The sequence below is a fragment of the Myotis lucifugus genome, unplaced genomic scaffold (assembly GCF_000147115.1).
Source record: "Myotis lucifugus unplaced genomic scaffold, Myoluc2.0 scaffold_26, whole genome shotgun sequence".
NCBI lineage: Eukaryota > Metazoa > Chordata > Mammalia > Chiroptera > Vespertilionidae > Myotis > Myotis lucifugus.
In genome coordinates this window covers 2937896-2959872 of record NW_005871074.1, presented here as the reverse complement: position 1 = coordinate 2959872, position 21977 = coordinate 2937896, and the positions used below count along the sequence as shown (strand labels likewise).

General features: G+C 43.2%; 1 protein-coding gene and 1 pseudogene across 1 annotated transcript; one reads left to right on the top strand and one right to left on the bottom strand.

Moving 5' to 3' along the window:
• The first annotated feature begins 15302 nt into the window (after nt 1–15302).
• On the top strand, nt 15303–16938 carry LOC102431747 (F-box only protein 31-like). The gene is given in 3 exon segments (XM_014453651.1): nt 15303–15408; nt 15411–15890; nt 15893–16938. Coding segments are annotated over 3 exon segments (1632 nt in total).
• A 3834-nt stretch (nt 16939–20772) lies between these two features.
• LOC102431440 lies at nt 20773–21617 on the bottom strand (annotated as a pseudogene).
• Between the last annotated feature and the right edge of the window lie 360 nt (nt 21618–21977).

The following is a 21977-nucleotide window of genomic DNA, read 5'->3' as shown; positions in this document are numbered from 1 at the left end:
AAACGTAAGTTTATTTTGATAGAGACGTGCTAAATGCAAATGGCTGAAATAAATGAGTAATCGTTGACATAAAATAATAGAACATTTTAATAAAAATTAATGTTTTTTTTCTTGAACATTAACTTACCACACACTGAATAACCGCACAAATTAATAAGCGTAACGCAAATAAGCCTATTTTTCTTATTCTCCAAAAGCGAAATATTTCCTGTTGCGCATACCAAACAAGTCAGTCCAAAACTAATGAAATGGCAATCCATTGCTAGTATTAGTGGAGAGAAATGGTGCACCGAGCAGAAGGCATGGAAGGGAAATGAATGCAACATGATTTTAGTAATCGGTCATTAGCAAACATTGTAGTTCGTTATTAATAATTATGTATAACAGGATATTGTAAAAATTAAGTTATAAAATTTTATTAAAACATTTCTTATGTACCGTTATCTTGGCTGGGCCGCAAAAGTATTCGTTGTGGGCCGTTTGCCATGCTTGATTAACATCATTTTGCCATGCTTGATTAACATCATTTCTGAGTTGTCTTCATTAATTGTTGAAGTAAGTCACTTTTCTTACACACACACACACACACACACACACACACACACACACACTTTACCCTTGGGACAATGAAAAGTCTCCTTGGGAAAATAACTATAAAGTAATATAATTCACACAAAAGCAAATGTGTGGTGCTAGTTCATAAGACTGAATAAACCATAAAATGCAGTGAGCAGAGCATTACACATAATCTCCCAAATTAATCTCTTATATTCTGGGAAAGGTAGCTAAAGCTTACACTTTTTGCAAAGCATAATGTTTGCCTTCATAAAAGACTTAATGAAAGAACGACTCATAAAGATAAAAAGAACTTTGAATGAAAGGGTGGACCCATGGTTTTGTGTATTTAGAAGCTCAGTTTTATTAGTTCATTCTGGGTAAATACACAAGAAATTCTTTTTAACAAAGTCATATAGAAAGCACGTGGAGCATCAGATATCCAGTGGAGAAAATCCATTTACAACCAAAAATACAGTGTTACTCCTACAGAGTAGGACTGAAAGGAGACTGTGTAAGAAGTGGACTTTAAATTTTGCTTTATGCTTTTAAAATTATTTAATGATAAGCAAGGGTTATTTTTATAATTTTAGAAATGAGTTTTTACAGGAAGGAAATAAAAGCTAGATAGAAAAGAATACCTATAATCATCTGATCAGCACATCCTCTTTCTAGTAGGAAAATCTATAATAATAAAAGCATAATATGCTAATTAGACAGCCAAACGACCTTCTGGGACATCCTTCTGGATGAAGCTGCGGTGGCAGGGGCCGAGGCAGAGGTGGTTATGGGCGATCAGGCACGCAGGCGAATGCTTAGGGGTGATCAGGCAGGCAAGCAGGCGAGCAGTTAGGAGCAGTGGTCCCAGATTGCGAGAGGACGCAGGCCAGGCTGAGGGACCCCCGAGTGCACGAATTCGTGCACTGGGCCTCTAGTCTATTTATAAAATCGAATTAATGTCATAATGTTGTTTGACAAGTATAAAGTCACATGGGGAAATAAGTAATATTAATGAAGAGCATCATGTTATGACGGGCTCCATAATACAGACCTGCTAGGAAACAGAAATAATCACATCAGCTCATCAGAGCAGTCACCCCAAGGGAAAGCTGGAGACCACTAACATGTCCTTATGCTTTGAATTTTTTCTTCTAGATGCCAGTGTCACTTTCAGTGTGAAAATATTATTGCTTATATAATACAATTAAACTACATACAGTGGGGCCTTGACTTACGAGTGTCCCGACTAACTAGTTTTTTGAGATACCAGCTGTCTCTCGGCCGATTTTTTGCATTGAGTTGATAGAGTAATTTGAGTTAAGGAGCTCCTTAACGAGCTTCTTAACGAGCTCGGTCTCGGAACGAATTAAACTCGTAAGTCAAGGCCCCACAGTATTGTTTTATATTATAATGATTTTTGGCTCCTTAATGATATACCATTTTATAATTATTATTCAGCATTCAGCATTATCTTTACTTATATAGTCACTATATATTATTACATCATTATGTCATATCATCATTATATCATTATTAGTAATACTTATTATTATTCATTAACCATAATTATCATTAATCATTACTATCATTATGAATATCATTCATCATTAACAATATCTTCAAATACAATACCCCTCTGACCATGACCTTCTCGATAGAGATTTTAGAAGCATCCAAATTCAAAAATAGCTATAATGAAAGGTCAAGGCCCTCCTCCCTTGCCCTCATGGCAGACCTTGCCAATAGATCATGGCATTCTTTACGAAGGATCAGATACAGCTCTAGAATCTGTCTCAACTCAGACTCCTGGCAGACACAAGTTGACTAGACTTAGCATACATGCTTGATGTATTTGCCATCCTGCCTTAGATGCCCACAGGTACATATACAAACCACCTGTCTGGGTCCTCCAAGAAGCAGATTCCAATATGGGATTAGATGCGCAGAGATTTACTAGAAGAAATGCCAGTGAGGGAAAATGGAGAAGGAGCTGGTGGAGGAGCCATCAGAAGATCATACAGACCTGTCACCTCTGAAAGAAAAGAAAGAAGAAACTAGGAAGGTTTTTTTTTTGTTTTTTTGTTTGTTTTTACAGTTCTAAGAAAGTTCCAGCCAGGCTTATGGACAGTCCATAAGCCAAAGTCACCCTACAGAGGCGGCCAGCATCTTACAGATATGAACATGCGTAGTATCCCTGCCACACTCGGGCATTGGCTGGGAGAAGCCATTGGGAAGCACAGCCTCAATGCAAACGTGGTGATAGATTTCAGAGGCCAGCAGCTGGTCTGTGAGTCAATTAAGGGAAAACTGAGAGATGTGTTTTCATGGCCACCACAGGCTTTTGTTTACGCTGCACAGATCTACATCTCCTCTTAAGTTGGAGGACCACCTTCTACGTGGTCCCTACAGACCTTGATTCCTGAAGGAACAACTCGGAAAAGGGAAGTTGGTAGAATAAAGCACAACCCCTGGTGCTGCATTTGATCTCAGGGCCACAGCTGGAACTTTTTCTCTTCCTCCTCTTCCATCATTCTAAATTACCCCTCACCCTCAGCCCTCACATTGGCAGGACTCAGCCTTCGCTCGCTCGTGAGGGGTCTGATCTCTTGTAACCATACCCTTCTCAGGCCGAGGTTGCAGCACAGTTCCATTAGCAGATGCAATGGGGCTTGGAAGTACCAAGAGACTGCGAGAGGGGGCCATGTGGATTCCAGCCACATCTCTTTCTCCCTGCCCTCAGTGCTTAAAGCAACACTATCTCCTCCTACTGATGTGAGTCAATTATGCTGGCCCAAGCTGTGATTCCTTTCCTAACCTGCTGGTTCGTAGGCATGAGGAGTCTAAAGTGCCCAGGCAGCAGCTGTAACTGGCAAGAATGTCCCCCCATGTGGGGACCAGAACCTCCAATGCTGCAGAGCCCAGAGCTGAGGGGACAGGATAAACCAATCTGTCTTTTACTTTGGAGAAGAAATCCTCACCATTGGATTCCCTAAAAACTTCAATGAGGTGGCAGAAGCCTGGATTTTCACAGGGTACATTCTGGGGTTCCCGCTTCCCTCTGCCTCTCTATCCTTCCTCGATGATAAGGACTAATGAGCCGTGTAGCTTGCACTGTGGCAGAATCCTTTCCTACTGAGGGCAACTCGGAAATTTCCACTTCACTGAGTGCTGTCATTGCTTTTTCTCCATTTCTAAGAACCACCCTAGCAGTTTGCCCCATTCCCTGAGGTTCCTGTCAAGGTAAAAAAATCTTAGGTCCTGAGAAAGTTAGATTTCAGGTCCCTTATCAAGCACTCTCAAAATACAATCCAAGGTATATTTCTCTGGCTTCTACCCGTACATGCTATTTCTTGCAGCTCTTCTGGAGTATAGTCTCTTTCCTTCTCAGTAATTCCCAGCATGTACCCACCCAGGTTGTGCTGGGACTGAACCCTGGTTCAGACAAGGAGGAGCTAAGGGCAGCTACTAAAGGAAGCACCTGTTCCTGGTGAGGGAGAGGTCTCTACAGCATCCTTTTTTGTTTGTTTGTTTGTTTGTTAATCCTCACCCGAGGATATTTTGCCATTGATTTTTAGGGAGAGTGGAAGAGAGAGAGAAAGACAGAGAGAAACATCGATGTGAGAGAAACACATTGATTGGTTGCCTCCTGCACGCACCCTGACCAGGGCCCAGCTGGGGAGAAGCCTGCACCAAGGTACGTGCCCCTTGATTGGAATCGAACCCAGGATCCTTTGGTCCACATGCTCTAAACACTGAGCTAAACACTCCGGAGCTCTGCAGCATTCTTTTAGCATGGTAGACGTTCTATCTTCATTTAAAGGAAGGGTGGGACACCTCTGCAAACCTTAAGGATTTGGGGGTCAGGAGGTAGTCCTGCCAAGATAATATACTCAGAGGTATCCATTTACAATTCCCCATCCCACTTAGGGTCCCACTTTTCCCCAACCAGCACCCTGACCTTGGTATAACAGATCTTGGCTCAACATTCAAACATCTGGGGATCTCTGCACTTGTCTGAGTTTCTGCCTGTTCAACTGTGACGGCTCTTTCACACTACAGGAGGTAAGCTATCAAAAAGACCCTCTGCCTCCCACACTTCACCATTAACTTCCTGTTAGGGCTCTGGATCTCTCATTATTCCTGTGCTGGCATCAATATAGCTTAGCAATAACCAGTCGACCCTGCTGTCTTTGAGGATATTGTTCTCTCCATAGTTTTCAAATGCCTTAATCATCACACCTGCAACAGCTTCTCCTTTGCCAGGTCATTTAGGAGTCACCATCAACGAAATCTTTAACACTTGAGTCACCACCTTAGGATAGGGACTATGTCCCATCTATCAACCAGGTTAACATCCTTTTTGCCCACTGGATGGTCAGTGGGTCAGTCCCAAATCACAGTTTTTTCTTGGATCATTCTTGGTACCACTTGTGTTTGTCTAGGTCAGTGGTTGGCAAACTCATTAGTCAACGGAGCCAAATATCAACAGTACAACGATTGAAATTTCTTTTGAGAGCCAAATTTTTTAAACTTAAACTTTATAGGTAGGTACATTGTTATTAACTTAATTAGGGTACTCCTATGGCTTAGGAAGAGCCACACTCAAGGGGCCAAAGAGCCGCATGTGGCTCACGAGCAGCGGTTTGCCAACCACGGGTCTAGGTTATCTGAAAAGCAAAAGCTAAGAAAGAATTAGTTATGTAAGAGATTTATTGGGGTAAATGCTGGTGTGGGAAAATGAGGAGCTGGAGGAAGCTGGGAGAGCCATTGAGCCGATGCTGATCTGGCCCTTGTGAAGGAGAAAGGGAAGATCTCAGGCTGCAGCACTGTTCTAAGGAAGTTTTGGCAAGGCCCACAGAGAGTCCTCAAGCCAAGATGCCCTCAGAGCAGTCCTGTATCTTTCAGAAACGGGTCTTCTTTCATTTCCCTGCCATGAGCAGGGGAAATGGGTTTTGGTGTGAACACAGTGATGGAAGTCAGAGCACAGCAGCTGATGCTGTGGTTAATTATCCTGCAGTAGATCTGGGAGGCACATTCTCATGCCTCCCACACAAACACATAAAGGCCTTTGTGATCACAAAGAGCTCATCTCAGCCACTGATGAAGTGTTGATTTGAGAGAGGCGTAATTTTGATCCTTGGAGAAGAACTAACCTAATTGAAGTCTGAACTGACCAAGAGTAATAAACTTAAAATAATGTCCTATATAATAAAAGGGTAATATGCAAATTGACCCTAACAGCAGAACCACTGGGATTGACTGGTCACTATGACACACACTGACCACCAGGGGGCAGACGCTCAATGCAGAAGCTGCCCCCTGGTGGTCAGTGCAGCAGTGAGCTTTGCTCAGCCACAAGCCAGGCTGACGGCTGCCAGCACAGTGGTGGTGGCAGGAGCCTCTCCCGCCTCCTCAGCAGCGCTAAGGATGTCCGACTGCAGCTTAGGCCTGCTCCCCGCTGGCAAGTGGACAACCCCTGAGGGCTCCCGGGCTGCCAGAGGGATGTCTGACTGCCAGCTTAGGCCTGATCCCCCAGGGAGCAGGCCTAAGCCACCATGTGGACATACATCCCCTGAGGGGTCTCAAACTGAGAGAGGGCACAGGCGGAGCTGAGGAACCCGCCACCCCCCCCACCCCAGTGCACAAATTTTTGTGCACCAGGCCTCTAGTTTTAATATAATTGTCTAATCACTGTGCTGTACACCTGAAACCAATACAAAATAATATTGAAAGTAAACTGTAATTAAAATTTTTTTAATTTAAAAAATGTTTAACTTTTAAAAATATTTCAATATGCAAATATTTCTTTCAATATAAAAAAAACCTAAATTTGTACAAAAAGTGAATATAGAGTAATTTCCATGTAATCAAAGGATAATTTTTTTAAATATATTTTATTGATTTTTTTTACAGAGAGGAAGGGAGAGAGATAGAGAGTCAGAAACATCAATGAGAGAGAAACATCGATCAGTTGTCTCCTGCACACCCCACACTGGGGATGTGCCTGCAACCAAGGTACATGCCCTTGACCGGAATCGAACCTGGGACCTTTCAGTCCACAGGCCGACGCTCTATCCACTGAGCCAAACCGGTTAGGGCAAAGGATAATTTTTTAAAGATTTCCTATATGATGTAACCAATAGCAAACTTTGCTAGCATATTTCTTTAATAAAGAAATATAAAGGTCAAACTTTGCTAGCATATGTTTTTAATCATTTAAGTCTTTGATTTTACTTGATCACAAACGTTATATATGTATTTTTAAATCAAATAGTACCTAAATGTATTACTTAGAAAGTAAAGGTCATCTATAATCCCACTCTTCAGAGATTATGCTTGTTAACAGTTCAGCAAATAGTCTTCCAAATTTATTAACATACGTATTAACATATGCATTAATTTTTAAACAAAAATTGTATTTGACTCTACTCAAGTACCCAATATCCAGATTATTTTTTTAACATTGCATTTTCTACTTCTCATAGGTGTTTTTTTCTCAAAGGTTTTTTAAAGTAACATAATTTTAATTGCAATATAGTAATTCACATAACATAAAATTCACTATTTTAAACTGTACGCTTTAATGGTTTACTGCATTTACTATGTTGCATAACCATCACCACTATCTAATTCCAGAGTATTTTCACCTCCTCAAAAAGAAACCCTGTACCAATTCCTCCCTTCCCACAGGACTTCTCAGCTACTAACCTATTTTCTGACTCTATGGATTTGCCTATTGTAGACATTTGACACAAAAAGAATCATACAATCTGTGGCCTTTTGTGTCTGGCTTCTTTCACTTGGATACATAATGTTTTCCAGGTTAATCCACATTGTAGCATGTACCAATGCTTTATTCCTTTTTATACATGAATAATATTCCATTGTATGCATATACTATATTTGTTGATGGACATTTGGGTTATTTCCACTTTTGGACTATTTTGAGTAATGCTGCTATAAAGACTCATGTATGAGTTTTTACACATACACATGTTTTCAGTTCTCTTAGATATATACCTAGGAGTGGAATTTCTGGGTCATATGGTAATTCTGTATTTAGTTTATTGAGGAACTATTGTCCACAGTGGCTGCGCAATTTTCCCCTTCAGTAAGCAAACTATTTTTTAAACTTAGGCATCCTTCAGTGTATAAAGATTAAAAACATTATTTTAACAATTTTATATTCTGTTGTATAAAGACATCAAATTTATTTAACTAATCCCCTAATAATGGGAATTGCATTGTTCTCAGTTACTTACCATTTCAACTAAGCTCTATTAAATATATTTTACAAATATCGTAACAAGTGAAGTTACTTGGTCAAAAGAGATGCATGTTTTAATTATTTTATTGAGGTTCTAGAGGCCCGGTGCACGAATTTGTGCACAGGTGGGATCCGGCCATCCACCCTGATCAGGGCTGACCGGGCCAGGCCAGCCATGGGGGAGGGGCCATGGGTGGTTGGTCGTCCAGCCCCGTCCCTGATCGGGATGGGGGGGTGTTTGGGGGTGGGGCCAGCCCAGGGGAAGGGTGGCAGGTGTTTGGCCGGCCAGCCCTGCCCCCTGGTCAAACTCCCAGTCGAACTCCCGGTCAAGGGGACAATTTGCATATTAGGCTTTTATTATATAGGATAAGTGACATAAAATACACTGTATATATTTCAAATGTACAATTTGGTAAGATTTGGTTTTGAATACAACCATGAAACCATCACTACAATCAAAATAATGAACATATTCACCACCTGCAAAAGTTCCCTTCCCGTCTTCACACTCATCCTCATTCTTTCCCCAAGCCCCAGGCAACCACTGACCTACTTTCCATCAATATAGATAAGTTTGCATTTTTTTAGAATTTTATATAAATTGAGTCACACAATAAATATACTCTTTTTTGTCTGGCTTCTTTCACTTAGCAAAATTATTTTGAGATTCACTCAAACTGTTGTATGTATCAATAGTTCATTTCTTTTATTGCTAAGTAGTCTTCCTTGTATTAATGTAGTAATTATTTTATTTATTAATCTATTGACGGACATTTGGGTTGTTTTCAGCTTTTGGCTAGTAAAAATAAAGCTGCTATGAAAAGTTGTATTCAAGTATTGTTATGTACATTTACTTTCATTTCTCTTTAGTAAATACCTAGGAAGGGAATGACTGGATCACATGGTAAGTATATGTTTATCTTCTTAAAAAACTGCCAAGCTGTTCTCCAAAGTGCTGTTCCATTTTACATTCCCACCAGCAATTCCTCCACATCCTCACCAATATTTGATATGATCAGTTTTTCTAAATTTCCCCATTTTTCCTATGAATATAGTATGGTACCATTTTCACAAAAAGAAGAAAAATACTATACATTTATATTTGCTTTCACATACAGAAAATATTACTGGAATGACATAGTAGAAACTGTTAACAACTGCTGCCTTAGGGAAGGAGAACTATGGGATAGATTCGGAAAGAGATATTTTTACTATACATACTTATTTATTCTGAAACCATGCACTATCAATTCAAAAATAAATTAGGAAAAAAAATGAATGTAACCAAAAAGAAAATTCCAAAAGAACAAGTCACTTATTCAAACAAAATTTCTCATCTCTAATTCCATACTCACAGAAGTGGCCACAAAAGCCCTTACCTATTCATCTTCAGGATCTTCAAAATTAGTTTCAAGCAAACTTAATTTATACAAGCTCTTCTCTCTCCCTCACTACTTTCCCTTCCATATCTACTTTTTGTCATTTCCAGTAAAGTTGTTTTTTTTTCTGATGCAATCCCACAAATCTTTTCATGGTCTCTTTGGTTGTTTGTTTTACTTTGACCATTATCCCCATGACCATGGGCCAATAATAACCTAAGCTTCTTCCTCTTAGGAAGTGAGATGAGAGAAGATTAGAAACAATTATAATCTATCTAGAGGCCCAGTGCACAAATTCGTGTACCAGTGGGGTCCCTCGGCCTGGCCTGTGGGATCGGGCCAAAAGTGGCTCTTTGACATCCCCCGAGGGGTCCCGGATTGCGAGAGGGTGCAGGCCAGGCCAAGGGACCCCACCAGTGCACGATTGGGCCAGGGAGGGACACGGGACCCAGCCAGCTATGGAGGGACCACGGGAGGGCTCCAGGGCATGTCCAGCCTGTCTTGCATCAGCCAGACTCCAGCAGCAAGCTAACCTACCAGTCAGAGCATCTACCCCCTGGTGGTTAGTGCACGTCATAGCGACTGGTCAACCAGTTGACTGTCTGCCCCCTGGTTGTCAGTGCATGGCATAGCAAGCAGTTGAGTGGCCTTAGCATATCATTAGCATATAACACTTTGATTGGTTGAATGGATGACTGGATGACCAGACACTTAGCATATTAGGCTTTTATTATATAGGATGTATTTTCTTTCCTCCTTTTTGTTTCTCCTTCTTAGTGTCACTATCAATTCTAATGTTTTAACTTAATAGATTATCTCCAGTACCTATGACAGGGCCTAGCACATACTTGACACTCAGTATTTATTGAGTTGAATGAAAGAATGAAATGAGTAAATGAATGATACATCCTGCCCCGAGATGAGCTCATTTTTTTCTATGCAACCTTAAAACAAATGCTCCCACTTCCAAATTTTAGGAGGTCCACAGCACCTGTATCTGTCCTAAAGATGATTTGGAGCTACCCTGCTCTTGGATGGAGAAATATGTTGTTAGATGCTTGCCACTATGGAGATATTTTGTCTGTCTTATTTTGTTATATTTTACTAATCACCAGTTTATTATAGAAGAACATAACTCAGAAATAGCCAAATGGAAGAGATACATAGATGGGGAAAATAGGACAGAGCATTTATGCTTCCCTGGGTATACCCCTCTCCCTACTCATACCCCACATGTCCATCAAAGAAGTATTCCAGCCTGGTGTGGTTCAGTGATTGAGCATCAACCTATGAACCAAGTGGTCACAGTTCGATTCCTGGTCAGGGCTCATGCCCGGGTTGCAGGCTCAATGCCAGCAAGGGCTGTGCAAGAAGACAGCTGATCAATGATTCTCTCTCATCATTGATGTTTCTATCTCTCCCTCTCCCTTCCTCTTTGAAATCAATTTTAAAATTTTTTTTAAAAAAAGGTAAAAAATCGTATTCCAAATCCTATCCTTTGGAGGTTTTATGGAAACTTCATTACCTAAGCATGGTTGATTAAGTCATTGGTGATTGAACTCATCTCCAGCCCCTGTCCCCTCCCTGGGGGTGGAGGGTCTGGAAGTTCCAAATACCTAAACATGCACTTGGTTTTCCTGGCAACCAGCCCCCATCCACAAGGCTTTCCAAAAGTCAGGCCATTAACATAAACTCATGTGTGGTTAAAAAGGGCTTGTTATGAATGAGAGACACTTAATCACTCATATTACACTCTCATCACTTAGGAAATTCAAAGGGTTTTAGTAGCTCTGTGCCAAGAATGGGACAAAGACCAACACTATGGGGATATCCCACATAATTGCAGAGATAGTGCGCTGTGCTTTGAGTTTTCTCTGAATTCTCTAATCTCTCTGTCTCCCATTACTGTTGTGGGTCAAAGCAATTTGGCATGGTATGTACTAGTATGCATTCAACACCTCTCTCAAATCAGCTGGAAGGCTAGGGCTGCTAAATTGGAAAATGTCCTTGTCTTTTAGGACGTCTATAACTTCTTGATTTGTAGGTGTCAAAGCAGAAGAGTGAAAATTTAAAAATTTCCTGACAGTTCTCAAAGGAGACCAGAGTGAAAGGTTAAAAACACCAACACCTACCAAACAGATTCAATGTCCTTTCCTCCATCTAACAAAGTGCAGCTACAAACAAAAGGTAGGTCATCTTTCTATATATATTCTGTCCTCTGGCTCCTGCCCAATAAGCAAAGGTCTACATACTGAAAATCACTAATTATACTCTGAATCCCCCATATAGCAAAACAGCAAATATGTATTAGGAAAGAGCTTCAAGTTGAAGCCTGCTTTCTGTTTAGCAGAAAACACCCCCTCCTACTTAAGAAACTAGTATATCATTTCTTTATCACAGACCCATCATATGCTAAGACACTATGTTATTGCCTTTCACATAAGTGATTTTCTTTAACCTATCTCCTTTTGTGTATGTGTCTGTTCATTCATTGCACAACCGGTAGCAGGCAAAAAAATTCTAACAGGGATTTATCCCTCTTGACTGGCCTGGGTCCTCACAATGTGGACAGAGAAAATGAAAAGTGAGTGTAATCGGCTTTGACTTGCTACAGATGGAGCATTGTTATTGAAATATAATTTCTTTCTCTATGTTGTAGTTCCTGGTTTTGCAGGATGGTTTGGTGATTGAGCTAAAACGAGATGCACAGCACCAGCCACTTCAATTCTCACTTGTTAATTATACTGGGAAACATCGCACCCTGTGTATGGATTTGAAATCACTGGCCACATTCCAACTTGTGAAAGATGAGTTATAAACAATCGCATGTCTCACCACTGAATAACACTAAATGCAATTATGTGGTTTTGCTATGTCAGTACTTAAAGTGGTATGTGCTCCTATGTGCAAATTTGTTGGGGGTTAAAGGGAAATAAAAGAGGATGGCTCACAAACATCACTGAAATCTAATTTTAGAACATTTTCATCCCTTATAAAAGAAAATCCATACCCATCAGCTGTCAATTCCTATCCCCGAACCCACTTCTCAGCCCTAGGCAATCTCTAATCTATTTTCTGTCTCTAAAGATTTGCCTGTTCTGGACATTTCATACCAATGGAATCAAAGCTCATCCATGTTGCAGCATGAATCAGGACATTACTTAAAAAGAAAGCTTCTTAAATATCCAAAATAAATTCTTTGTGAGGTAATGAATAAGGCATATTGAAGGTAAACATGTAATTTAGTTATGCATAAAAATATCTTATTTTGGTTGTGTCAAGGTAGGGATTTTTTTTTATTTGCACATTTTGATAGACAGCTGTATAATTTAAGTTCCGAAAACTATAATTAAAGAGAAAGACTAAAGCAAGCAGGACATGTTTTATACCTTAAATTTGGTAATATGTTTCTCCATGTCTGACAATTCATGGATATTATGGAAAGTTAATAGTTTTAGTGCACTAACACAGAGAAAATCTGAAGGACTGAAAGAAAATGAGTGCTTGAAAACTGATGCAGAGATTGATTTTCTTTAATCAAATACCAAGCAGAGGTCTGAAAACTCATTTTAGAGCAAGAATATTCAGTTGCCTCATAAATAATGCAAGGTCATAGGCTTTCAGTTGTGTAAAGGAATGTGAAAAATATCATGCCAACTGGCAGCTGCCCTGAGGGCACCAGGCAGCGATAATATCTTTCAGCAATTCGCCCCTAACTCTTCTCAATTTTTCATAGGGCCCTTCATGGTTCTTTGCTCTTACCTTCCTTTGACTTTCAGTTGCCTTCTCTCCCTATCCTTGAGCTGCTCTTCTATCACCTGATGCATCTTGCAGGGAGAAATTGAATACAAGTGACCAGGCACAAAATGCCCAAGTGATTTCTCCAGAAGCCTAAGTGACAACAGCATTGTGGTGGGCTTTGCCGGGCTGTACACTAGGCCAACAAAGCCTTGATGAAGGCTTCAGCAAATCAGGAATGCCAGAAAAAATAAAAAAATAAAAAATGTATGTTTAATGTTATCCTCCCTCCCATTTTACTTCTTTCCCTTCCTTCCCACTTCCCTCCATCCTGGCCTTTCTTTCTTGTTTCCAGATGCTCTAGCCACTCTAGAGAGACAAGGATCCTCTTAGTCTAAGACAGTGGTTCTCAACCTCTAGCCCTTTCAATACAGTTCCTCCTGTTGTGACCCAACCATAAAATTATTTTCATTGCTACTTCATAACTGTAATGTTGCTACTGTGATGAATCATAATGTAAATATCTGATATGCAGGATGGTCTTAGGCGACCCCTGTGAAAGGGTGGTTTGACTGCCAAAGCGGTCGCGACCCACAGGTTGAGAACCGCTGGTCTAAGACAACATTCATACAGATACATACATCAGGATTCTGTCGATTTTTCTATGTTCTACCTGCAGGTATGGAGCGCATCTAAAATATTTCACCAATCAATAAATCTTGAAATTACCCATTTCTAGCTCTTCCTGCTATTTAACAAGTCATGTAATTATACCAGTAAACAGTCATTCTGACACTCACTCTACTAAATAGTTGAGTAACTATGGATCACAGAAACACCATCTGTGTAGGAGAGCCACCTCTGGTAATCTCCTATCAGAATGCACTTAGGTTGCAGTTTAATCTAAATAACAAACACGTTATAAAACTCATTTTATGCTGAGTTATCTTAAAGCAAACTACAGACATCCTAACATAAGAACTGCATCATAAACTTTTCCTCCCCTTGAATCTTAAGTCCCCATCTGAGTCTGATTTGTGAGCTTCTGTATACCATGCAGGTTTTTCCACAGGGCCTCACGTTAGTGGAGTTCAGGGATGTTCTCCATATGACTATGGTGAACAGCAGCAAGAGCCAGGAAAGTCAATCCTCCTTTCCTTTGCCCCCACATTCAATCAGTTGTCGAATCCTGCCATGATTAAGTTTTGCTTCTCCCAAGTACTTTCATGGCCAGTAACCTAGTTTGGGCCCATCACCCTCATTGGAATCTGATAAAGCGCAATGACTACATCTAACCAGACTTTTCACACAGTAGGTGCTCAACAAATACATCAGGGAATGAATCAACTGAATTACAAACCAGAATCAAAACCAGAAAATGTGTAACAAATAAAGCTGGAGTAATCACATTAGCATTGTCCTTCAATGTATTTAAGAAACAGCACTGCAGATTTCAATGGAGAAATCAAACTTGTTACATAATAATGCAAATATACACGGGGGTATACCTATTAAAATTCATTGTTTAGAAAGCTGTCTGATGACATCAATAAAAGAGTTGGGTTGCTATTTGCTTCCATAAGACTGCTTTAATGGGAACATGTACAAAAAGTGTCCAGTTGTTCAATAAATTATTACTGAGTACCTACTATCTGTTAAGCACTATTGAAAGAGCTAAGAAAGCGAGTCCTCAGGCCGACGCTCTATCCACTGAGCCAAACCAGGGACGGCTGGAAAATGTTTTGTCAGTTCCTCAACATGTTAAATCATAGAGTTACCATATGACCCAAAAGTTCCACTTCTAGGTACATACCCAAGAGAAATGGAAACACGTTCACACAAAATGTTGTACATAAGGTTCATAGCAGTGTTATTCATAAGCACCCCAAACTGGAAACAACCCAAATATTTATCAACCGATGAACGGGTAAACAAAATGTGGTACACCCATACACTAGACTATTATTCGCCAATATAAAGAAACAAAATACCAGGACATGATATAACATACATAAAACTTTAAAATGTTATGTTAAGTGAAAAAAGCCAGTCACAAACGACCAGATGTTATAATTGCATTTATGTGAAAGGTCCCCATAGGCATATCCCCGGAGACATATCCATACAGAAAGCAGATTAGTGACTGCCCGGGGTTAGGGTGGGAGGACAGGGAGGGAGCGCTGGGAAAGAGAGGCAAAGATTAATGGGTATGGGTTTCTTGGGAGTGTTGCTCAAGTCCTATAATCGGCTCCTCTCTGAGGGGGCGTGGCTAGGCCCTGACGGGGGCGTGGCTGGGCTCTTGGGCGGGAAGGTGCCAGCTTAAAGCCGGGCTGCAGAGGTCCGCGCTGCTTACTGCGCCAGGCATGGAGGAGGAGTGCGCTTGCCTCTGCAGCCCGGGCCCTACGCGAGGATGCCAGTGTCGCCAGCAGCGCCTGGGACCAGCTGCGATGGTGGCGGCCGACAGCAAGCCGGCCCGGCCCCTGAAGGGCAGCACGTGGAGGCGGACATCGCAGCTCGGTCTTCCGCGGGGAGTGGAGGGATCAGGAGCCCCATGCCACCCCGGCCGCCCCCACACTGCTCGCTGCAGGACCTGCCTCCGGAGCTGCTGGTGAAGATCTTCGCCTCGCTCCCCGGCACCGACCTGCCCAGCCTGGCCCAGGCCTGCACCAGATTCCACCGCATCCTGCACACCGACAGCATCTGGAGACGGCGTTGCCGGGAGGAGTATGGCGCTGGCGAAAACTTGCAGAGCCTGGAGACGATGGCTGTGTCTTGTCGAGAACTCTATGCCAACTTGCTCCACCCATGCAGGCACATTTTGGGATTGTGGCAGCCAGATAACTGGCCCTATGGAGGACTGCTGTATGTAGGGGTGGACGGCCCATGCATTGTTGGTCGCACGTACCTGCCTCTCCATGACCCCCGTGTGGATGACTCCATGCAGTTCAAGCCGCGTTTAGAATTCGCCTGGCAGAGGGGAAATCGGCCACAGTGGAGTGCACGTACGGCCGCCGAGGGCCCCACGGCTGCCACGTGCAGATTCGGAAGGACGGGCTTTCCACCCAGTGCAACCTGACGCACCACCACAGGATGCCTGGCGGGAGCCGAGAGGATTTACGCGCCTGGCTGCGGGAAGAATGGGGGCAGACGCTCGAGCACATTTTCCAGGAGGACAGGCTGCGGTTCGTCCTGATGAAGCTCATCGGCCATCAGTATGACGACTGCTGGAACTACCGCCGCATCTACCTCTCCCCGAGCCACCCGGAGGACCTCCTCAGGCCAGGCCTCTTCAAAGGCACCCACAATGCCTACAACAGCCTGGAGGTTGTCATGCTCAGCTTCCATGGGAAGCGCGCCAGGGCCACGAAGATCACGGGTGACCACCACGTCCCTGCTGGGCAGCAGATGATAGACATCCACCTCAGGCACCGCATCCAGCTGCCCGATGATGTCTTCAGCAACTTCAACAAGTACTCCCGCCTGGTCCAGGAGGTTCACGAGCAGGTGATCCAGGAGCAGCAGCAGCAGCAAGAAGACAGCACTGAGGACGGCGAGGGCCATGGCTGGCTGAGCCCTGCGCATCCCAGTGTCGGGGAGTCCGGGGCTGCAGCTTTGGAGGAGCAGCCTGTCCAGTTTGTCCTGCCTGCGGGCGTGAGCTCCAGTGACCAGAACTACCCCCGAGCCTGCAGGATGTGTTTCTACGGCGTGGGCATTGTTGCTCGCTCTGGCTCCGCCTACCCCCAGCGCATCCCTGGAGCCTTCATCCTGTTCGATGAAGACCACTTCGGGTTTATGGGGCAGGAACCGAATTGCCTCAGCCTGTACAGCAGAGTCCAGGTCACCTTCCAGAATGCGGAGGCGCCATCCCCGCAGGCTTTCCAGGACATGCTCCAGAACATTCAGTCCCCACCCCCTCACGGCCCCTTCCTTGTCCAGGGGCAACAGCGGGGAGAAGAGGCTTCAGAGGAGGAGCAGCTTCGTGCACTTTTGGAGGTTTGACCTTCTGACCAGATTACCCACCGTCTTGTTTATCTGGTTGTTTGTTTTTAATTCCCTCCCGAGGAGATTTCTCCATTGATTATTTTTTAAATAAATCTTTATTGTTCAGATTATTACAGTTGTTCCCCATTCTCCCCTCCCCATAGCTCCCCTCCACCCAGTTCCCACCCGATCCTCTGCCCTTACCCCCCACCCCCCCACTGTTCCACTTCTAGGTACATACCCAAGAGAAATGGAAACACGTTCACACAAAATGTTGCACATAAGGTTCATAGCAGTGTTACTCATAAGCACCCCAAACTGGAAACAACCCAAATATTTATCAACCGATGAACGGGTAAACAAAATGTGGTACACCCATACACTAGACTATTCTTTGCCAATATAAAGAAACAAAATACCAGGACATGATATAACATACATAAAACTTTAAAATGTTATGTTAAGTGAAAAAAGCCAGTCACAAACTACCAGATGTTATAATTGCATTTATGTGAAAGGTCCCCATAGGCATATCCCTGGAGACATATCCCTACAGAAAGCAGATTAGTGACTGCTCGGGGCTAGGACTAGGGTGGGAGGACAGGGAGGGAGCGCTGGGAAAGAGAGGCAAAGATTAATGGGTATGGGTTTCTCGGGAGTGTTGCTCAAGTCCTATAATCAGCTCCTCTCTGATTAAAGTGTATATGTGATGGGCAAACAGAATTTGTGTTATGAAAATCTGCTTTCAAACCAATTTTTCAAGGGTAGATTCTTTCCTATCCTATTATCAATCCTGAATGAGGACTAAGTCATTCATTCATTCATTCATTTTTTAATTTTTTTTAATGTTCTGGAGCTTACATTCTAGGTCAGAGAGACAGACAATAAACAAACAAGAATTTGTCAGGTGATAAGGAGTGCTATGAGTGCTATGAATGAAGGGAAAATTAAATAGAATGTGAAGAATAGGGAGTGCGGGGGTTGGGGCTAATCCCAGGCTTTAGGGAAGGTCATTCAGGTATGTTGAATTTACATAAGACTTGAAGGAAGTAAGGATTTGGAAGAGAACAGCATTTTTGGCTGAGGGAACAGCAAGCCCAAAGTCCTTGAGGCAGAATTGTCCCTGGGATGTTTAAGGAACACCAGGGAAGTCTGTGTAGCTGGAACAGAGTTAATAAGGGAGAGAATTATAGATGAGATCAGAGGGTTGATGGGGGAAACAGGGCAGATCAATGGTGATGTCGAAGGCCATCATAAGGACTTTTACTCTGAGTAAAGACTTTTACTGGAGAGTTTTAAGCATGTGAGTGTCACTATTTGACTTACATTTTAATAGGATCTAGTAGATCACAAGTGGGTAAGGTGGAAGCAAGAAAACTGTTAAGAGCCTTTTGTAATAACCCAGGCAAGAGAAGACAGTGGCTTGAACCACAGTAGCAATGGAGATGGTATAAGTGGAAGGACCATAACTATGTCCTGGAAGTGGAACCATCAGGGTTTAGAAAATATCCTATATAATAAAAGCCTAATATGCAAATCGAACGAATAGCGGAATGACCGGTGGAGCTACCGATTGCTATGAGGCGCATTGACCACTAGGGGGCAGATGCTTAACGCAGGAGCTGCCCCCAGCCCACAGGCCCCAGGTCAGCCAACGTGGGTGCCAGTGGGGGGCCCCCAATCGCCCTGCTGGTCACCCCGCAGAGGGAGGTCACCGGCAGTGGCAGTGGTAGGGTGATTGGGGGTGGGGGCTGGCCAGCAAGCGAGCCGGCGCTGGCACCAGATCACCCCGCCAGAGGGAGAGGCACCAGGCTGGCCAAGGCGGGTACCAGCGGGAGCCCCCCCCTCCCCCCATCACCTTGCTGGTCGCTCGACAGATCGGCCCTGATTGCCAGCCAGGCCTAGGGACCCTACCCATGCACAAATTTTGTGCATCGGGCCTCTAGTATGAGATATAATATATCTAAATATATAATGCATATGGACACAGACAATAGGGTGGTGACGGCCTGGGGCAGGGGGTAAGGGAAGGTTAGGAGAGGTTAATGGTGGGGAAAGGGACATTAGTAATACTTTCAACATAAAGATTTTAAAAAAAAATTAAATAAAGATACAACGCAATTTTATATGTTATATATGTGAAATATAACAACATAGTAACTTTGAATTTGGCATTCTAAATACTTCTTGTACATTATCTCATTTTTCTTCTTTGTCAGATAACCCAAGTATCTATGTTACTATATTACTCCAAGTATACAGATATAGAACACTTAAGTAATGGGTTGGCATGCCCAAATTTAAGACACATTATGTCTTACTCTCATTCTAAACTTATTTTCTTTTCATATACCATGCCCAAACGCATCAACACCATCATCCGAAAGTATGTTACACATGCTGTAAAAAAATTACATAAATGGATGGGTATTACTTCCAATTTTAGGGACTTTCAAACATAAAAATTGTCTTGTGCAATCTTCAAAATGGTATGAGTAAGTGGTATAAAATAGTGATGGTGAAAGTTTTTTCAAAAGATGACTCTTCAAGAAAAATAGGTTATTTGTCATTTTTGGCCTATCATGATTGGGTTTTTACTATCAACTCACATAGATTTGTAGGCATTTGCAAGTTAAATTTTCATAAGAATGAGCTCTTCTCTGGCATGTTTTACATATGTCTTTGAAGCTCACCAACCTGGGTTCATATTCCAGCTCTGCTGCATGTGTGATGCTGGGCATGTCCTCACTGTACAACAAAGACAATAATAGCACCTACTTCATTAAGTTTTTGCAGATTACACAATGTGCTCACCATAAACACTCAATAAATAATATCTTCTATCACCATCTTCAAGTTAGCAGAGTCTGTTTGTGTAGGTGAATCTTCAAATCTTTGTTTCCACCCAATGCACAAACAACCATTCATTGCAGTTAATTAGTTTTTAAAAAATCATTTGACCTAGTACAGACAAAGCACCAGTTGTCTGGTAGATTTTCTTCCCCCCACTGCCTTTCAACAGATTATTTTTGACCTTATAGAGGAATAGACAATGGAAAAGAACTTTTTTTTCCCTTCCAGCAGTGTTTTCTCTCTTTGTGAAAATTGCTACCAACAGGAATTATCGCTTAAACAGCAAGGGATGGCTCTCCTCTTTCAGGGCCACCCCTGCTTGTTCTGGACATTAACCGCCCACTGACTAGGTAGCAATGGAAACAGGTCAGTGTACTGCTTAGCATTTGAATTTGAGGCTTTCTCTCACTTCACTAAATAGTAGAAAGATGCTGCAGCAAAGCCAACTCAACTGTTATCGTTGGAAGTGGAGTTCTTGAGGTGCCATTGGAAAAAGAATTTCCTGAGCCCCCCACCCAAGGGAGGTTGGGGAATTGTGGAAAGTTTTATTGATGATGTAAAATTAAGGGGGTTCCCCTCCAAGGTCCCATCTCTGTCTGTTTCGCCACGGAAGAAGTCCAATCTCCTCGTCAGCAGGGCTAGAATTAAGGCCACTGCCCAGAATTTCTCCTCCATATTAAAGTCCAGTCTAGTCCAGAATTCTGCTAGCTTACCTTGTGTTCCCAGCTGCAGTCCATTGCATGTGGGGTCCGCATGGCCATGGGCCATGCTGCTGCTTAAGGCCACATGGCAGGAAAGTACGTGGTGGGCAAGTGTGGGTCATGGAGAAAGAGTGAGAGGGAAGGGAACAGGGGCACAAGAGAGAGGGAACTCTTTGGGGATTTTACCCTTCAAAGATTCTGTGAGCTTGCATTGGGGCCCACCTCCCTAGCCAGTGATATTTTCCCAGGTTAGACAGACAGGCAAGCACCTTCCCTACAGGTGCTTTTTTTTTTTTCCCACCACCAGCATCCCCTTTAATAAAACGTGGAAGGTTGTATGACAGGGAAGGGGGAGTGAAATATGACCATTTACAACCACACAAAAACCTCTGTACATGTCTAGTGCCTGGCAGAGGGGAGGGCAGCAGGGCAGCGGCGGCAGAGCCGGCCCTATTTGTAGAGGATGTCGTAGTGTCCAGGCCGGTAGAGAAGGTAGACCTTGGGCTCGGTGCCCTCGGGGAAAATGTGCGGGTTGGTGGTGCCGCCCACTCCGCGGTCCATGTACTCCACCTGGATGGAGATGTTGAGGGCCTGGGCCAGCGCGATGATGTGGATGTGATCGCTCTCCTTGCACATGGGCTCCACCTCCTGCTGGCAGAACTCCTCGACAGTCCGCCCACCCTCAATGAAGTGCTCGGAGAACTTGCTCTCCCGCTGCAGGTAGCCAGAGGTGAGCAGCCGCAGGTAGACCACCAGGTAGTCCGAGGTGCTCTGGTCGTGGAAGGAAGCCAGCAGGTCGGCTACTGAGGTCTGCTTCTCCACCTGCTCCATCAGGTCCATGAACGTGTTGTGGAAATCCTCAGTTGTGAACTCGGTGAAGCCTTGGGACACCAGGTCTTCTTTGCTCTTGGCAGACACAGCCTTGAACCTCTGCAACTCCTTGCTGTCATCCAGCAGCGCCTCCAGGTGGGAGAAGCCGAAGGCTCAGTAGAAGCAGTTCCCGTCCGGCCTGGTCTTGCAGATGTACGAGTACTTTTTGTGGAGGTCCTTGATCTTCTGTTGGTAGATATTGTAGTCCTCAACATACTCCTTGTACAGGACCGAGAGCTCCAGCCGCTCGGAGACCAGGACTTTACTGCCCATGCACCCATCTCCCCCTTTACTCAATCCCTTCCTCCAGTGATCTGCAAGGAACGGGTGGGTGGGCCTCAAGAGAGCATGAAGCTATAACTTCCTGGTGAAGCTGCCCAGATGACCATGCTTATAATGTGTGGCCTCCCATTGCTCATTTTCTATTATTCATATTAGTAAACTAGTTAATTATATGATAACACATTCATTGCAAAAACAAACAAACAGAAAACCCACAACTTATCTCAGCTTCAAGAAAGCTTTACTTTCTGCACATTTTTCCTTGAAAGGATGATTTCAAACAAATTCACTTTTACTGTGAAAATAAAGAAAGCTTATTTTGCCCTTTGACTCGTGTGTTCTGTGGATTTC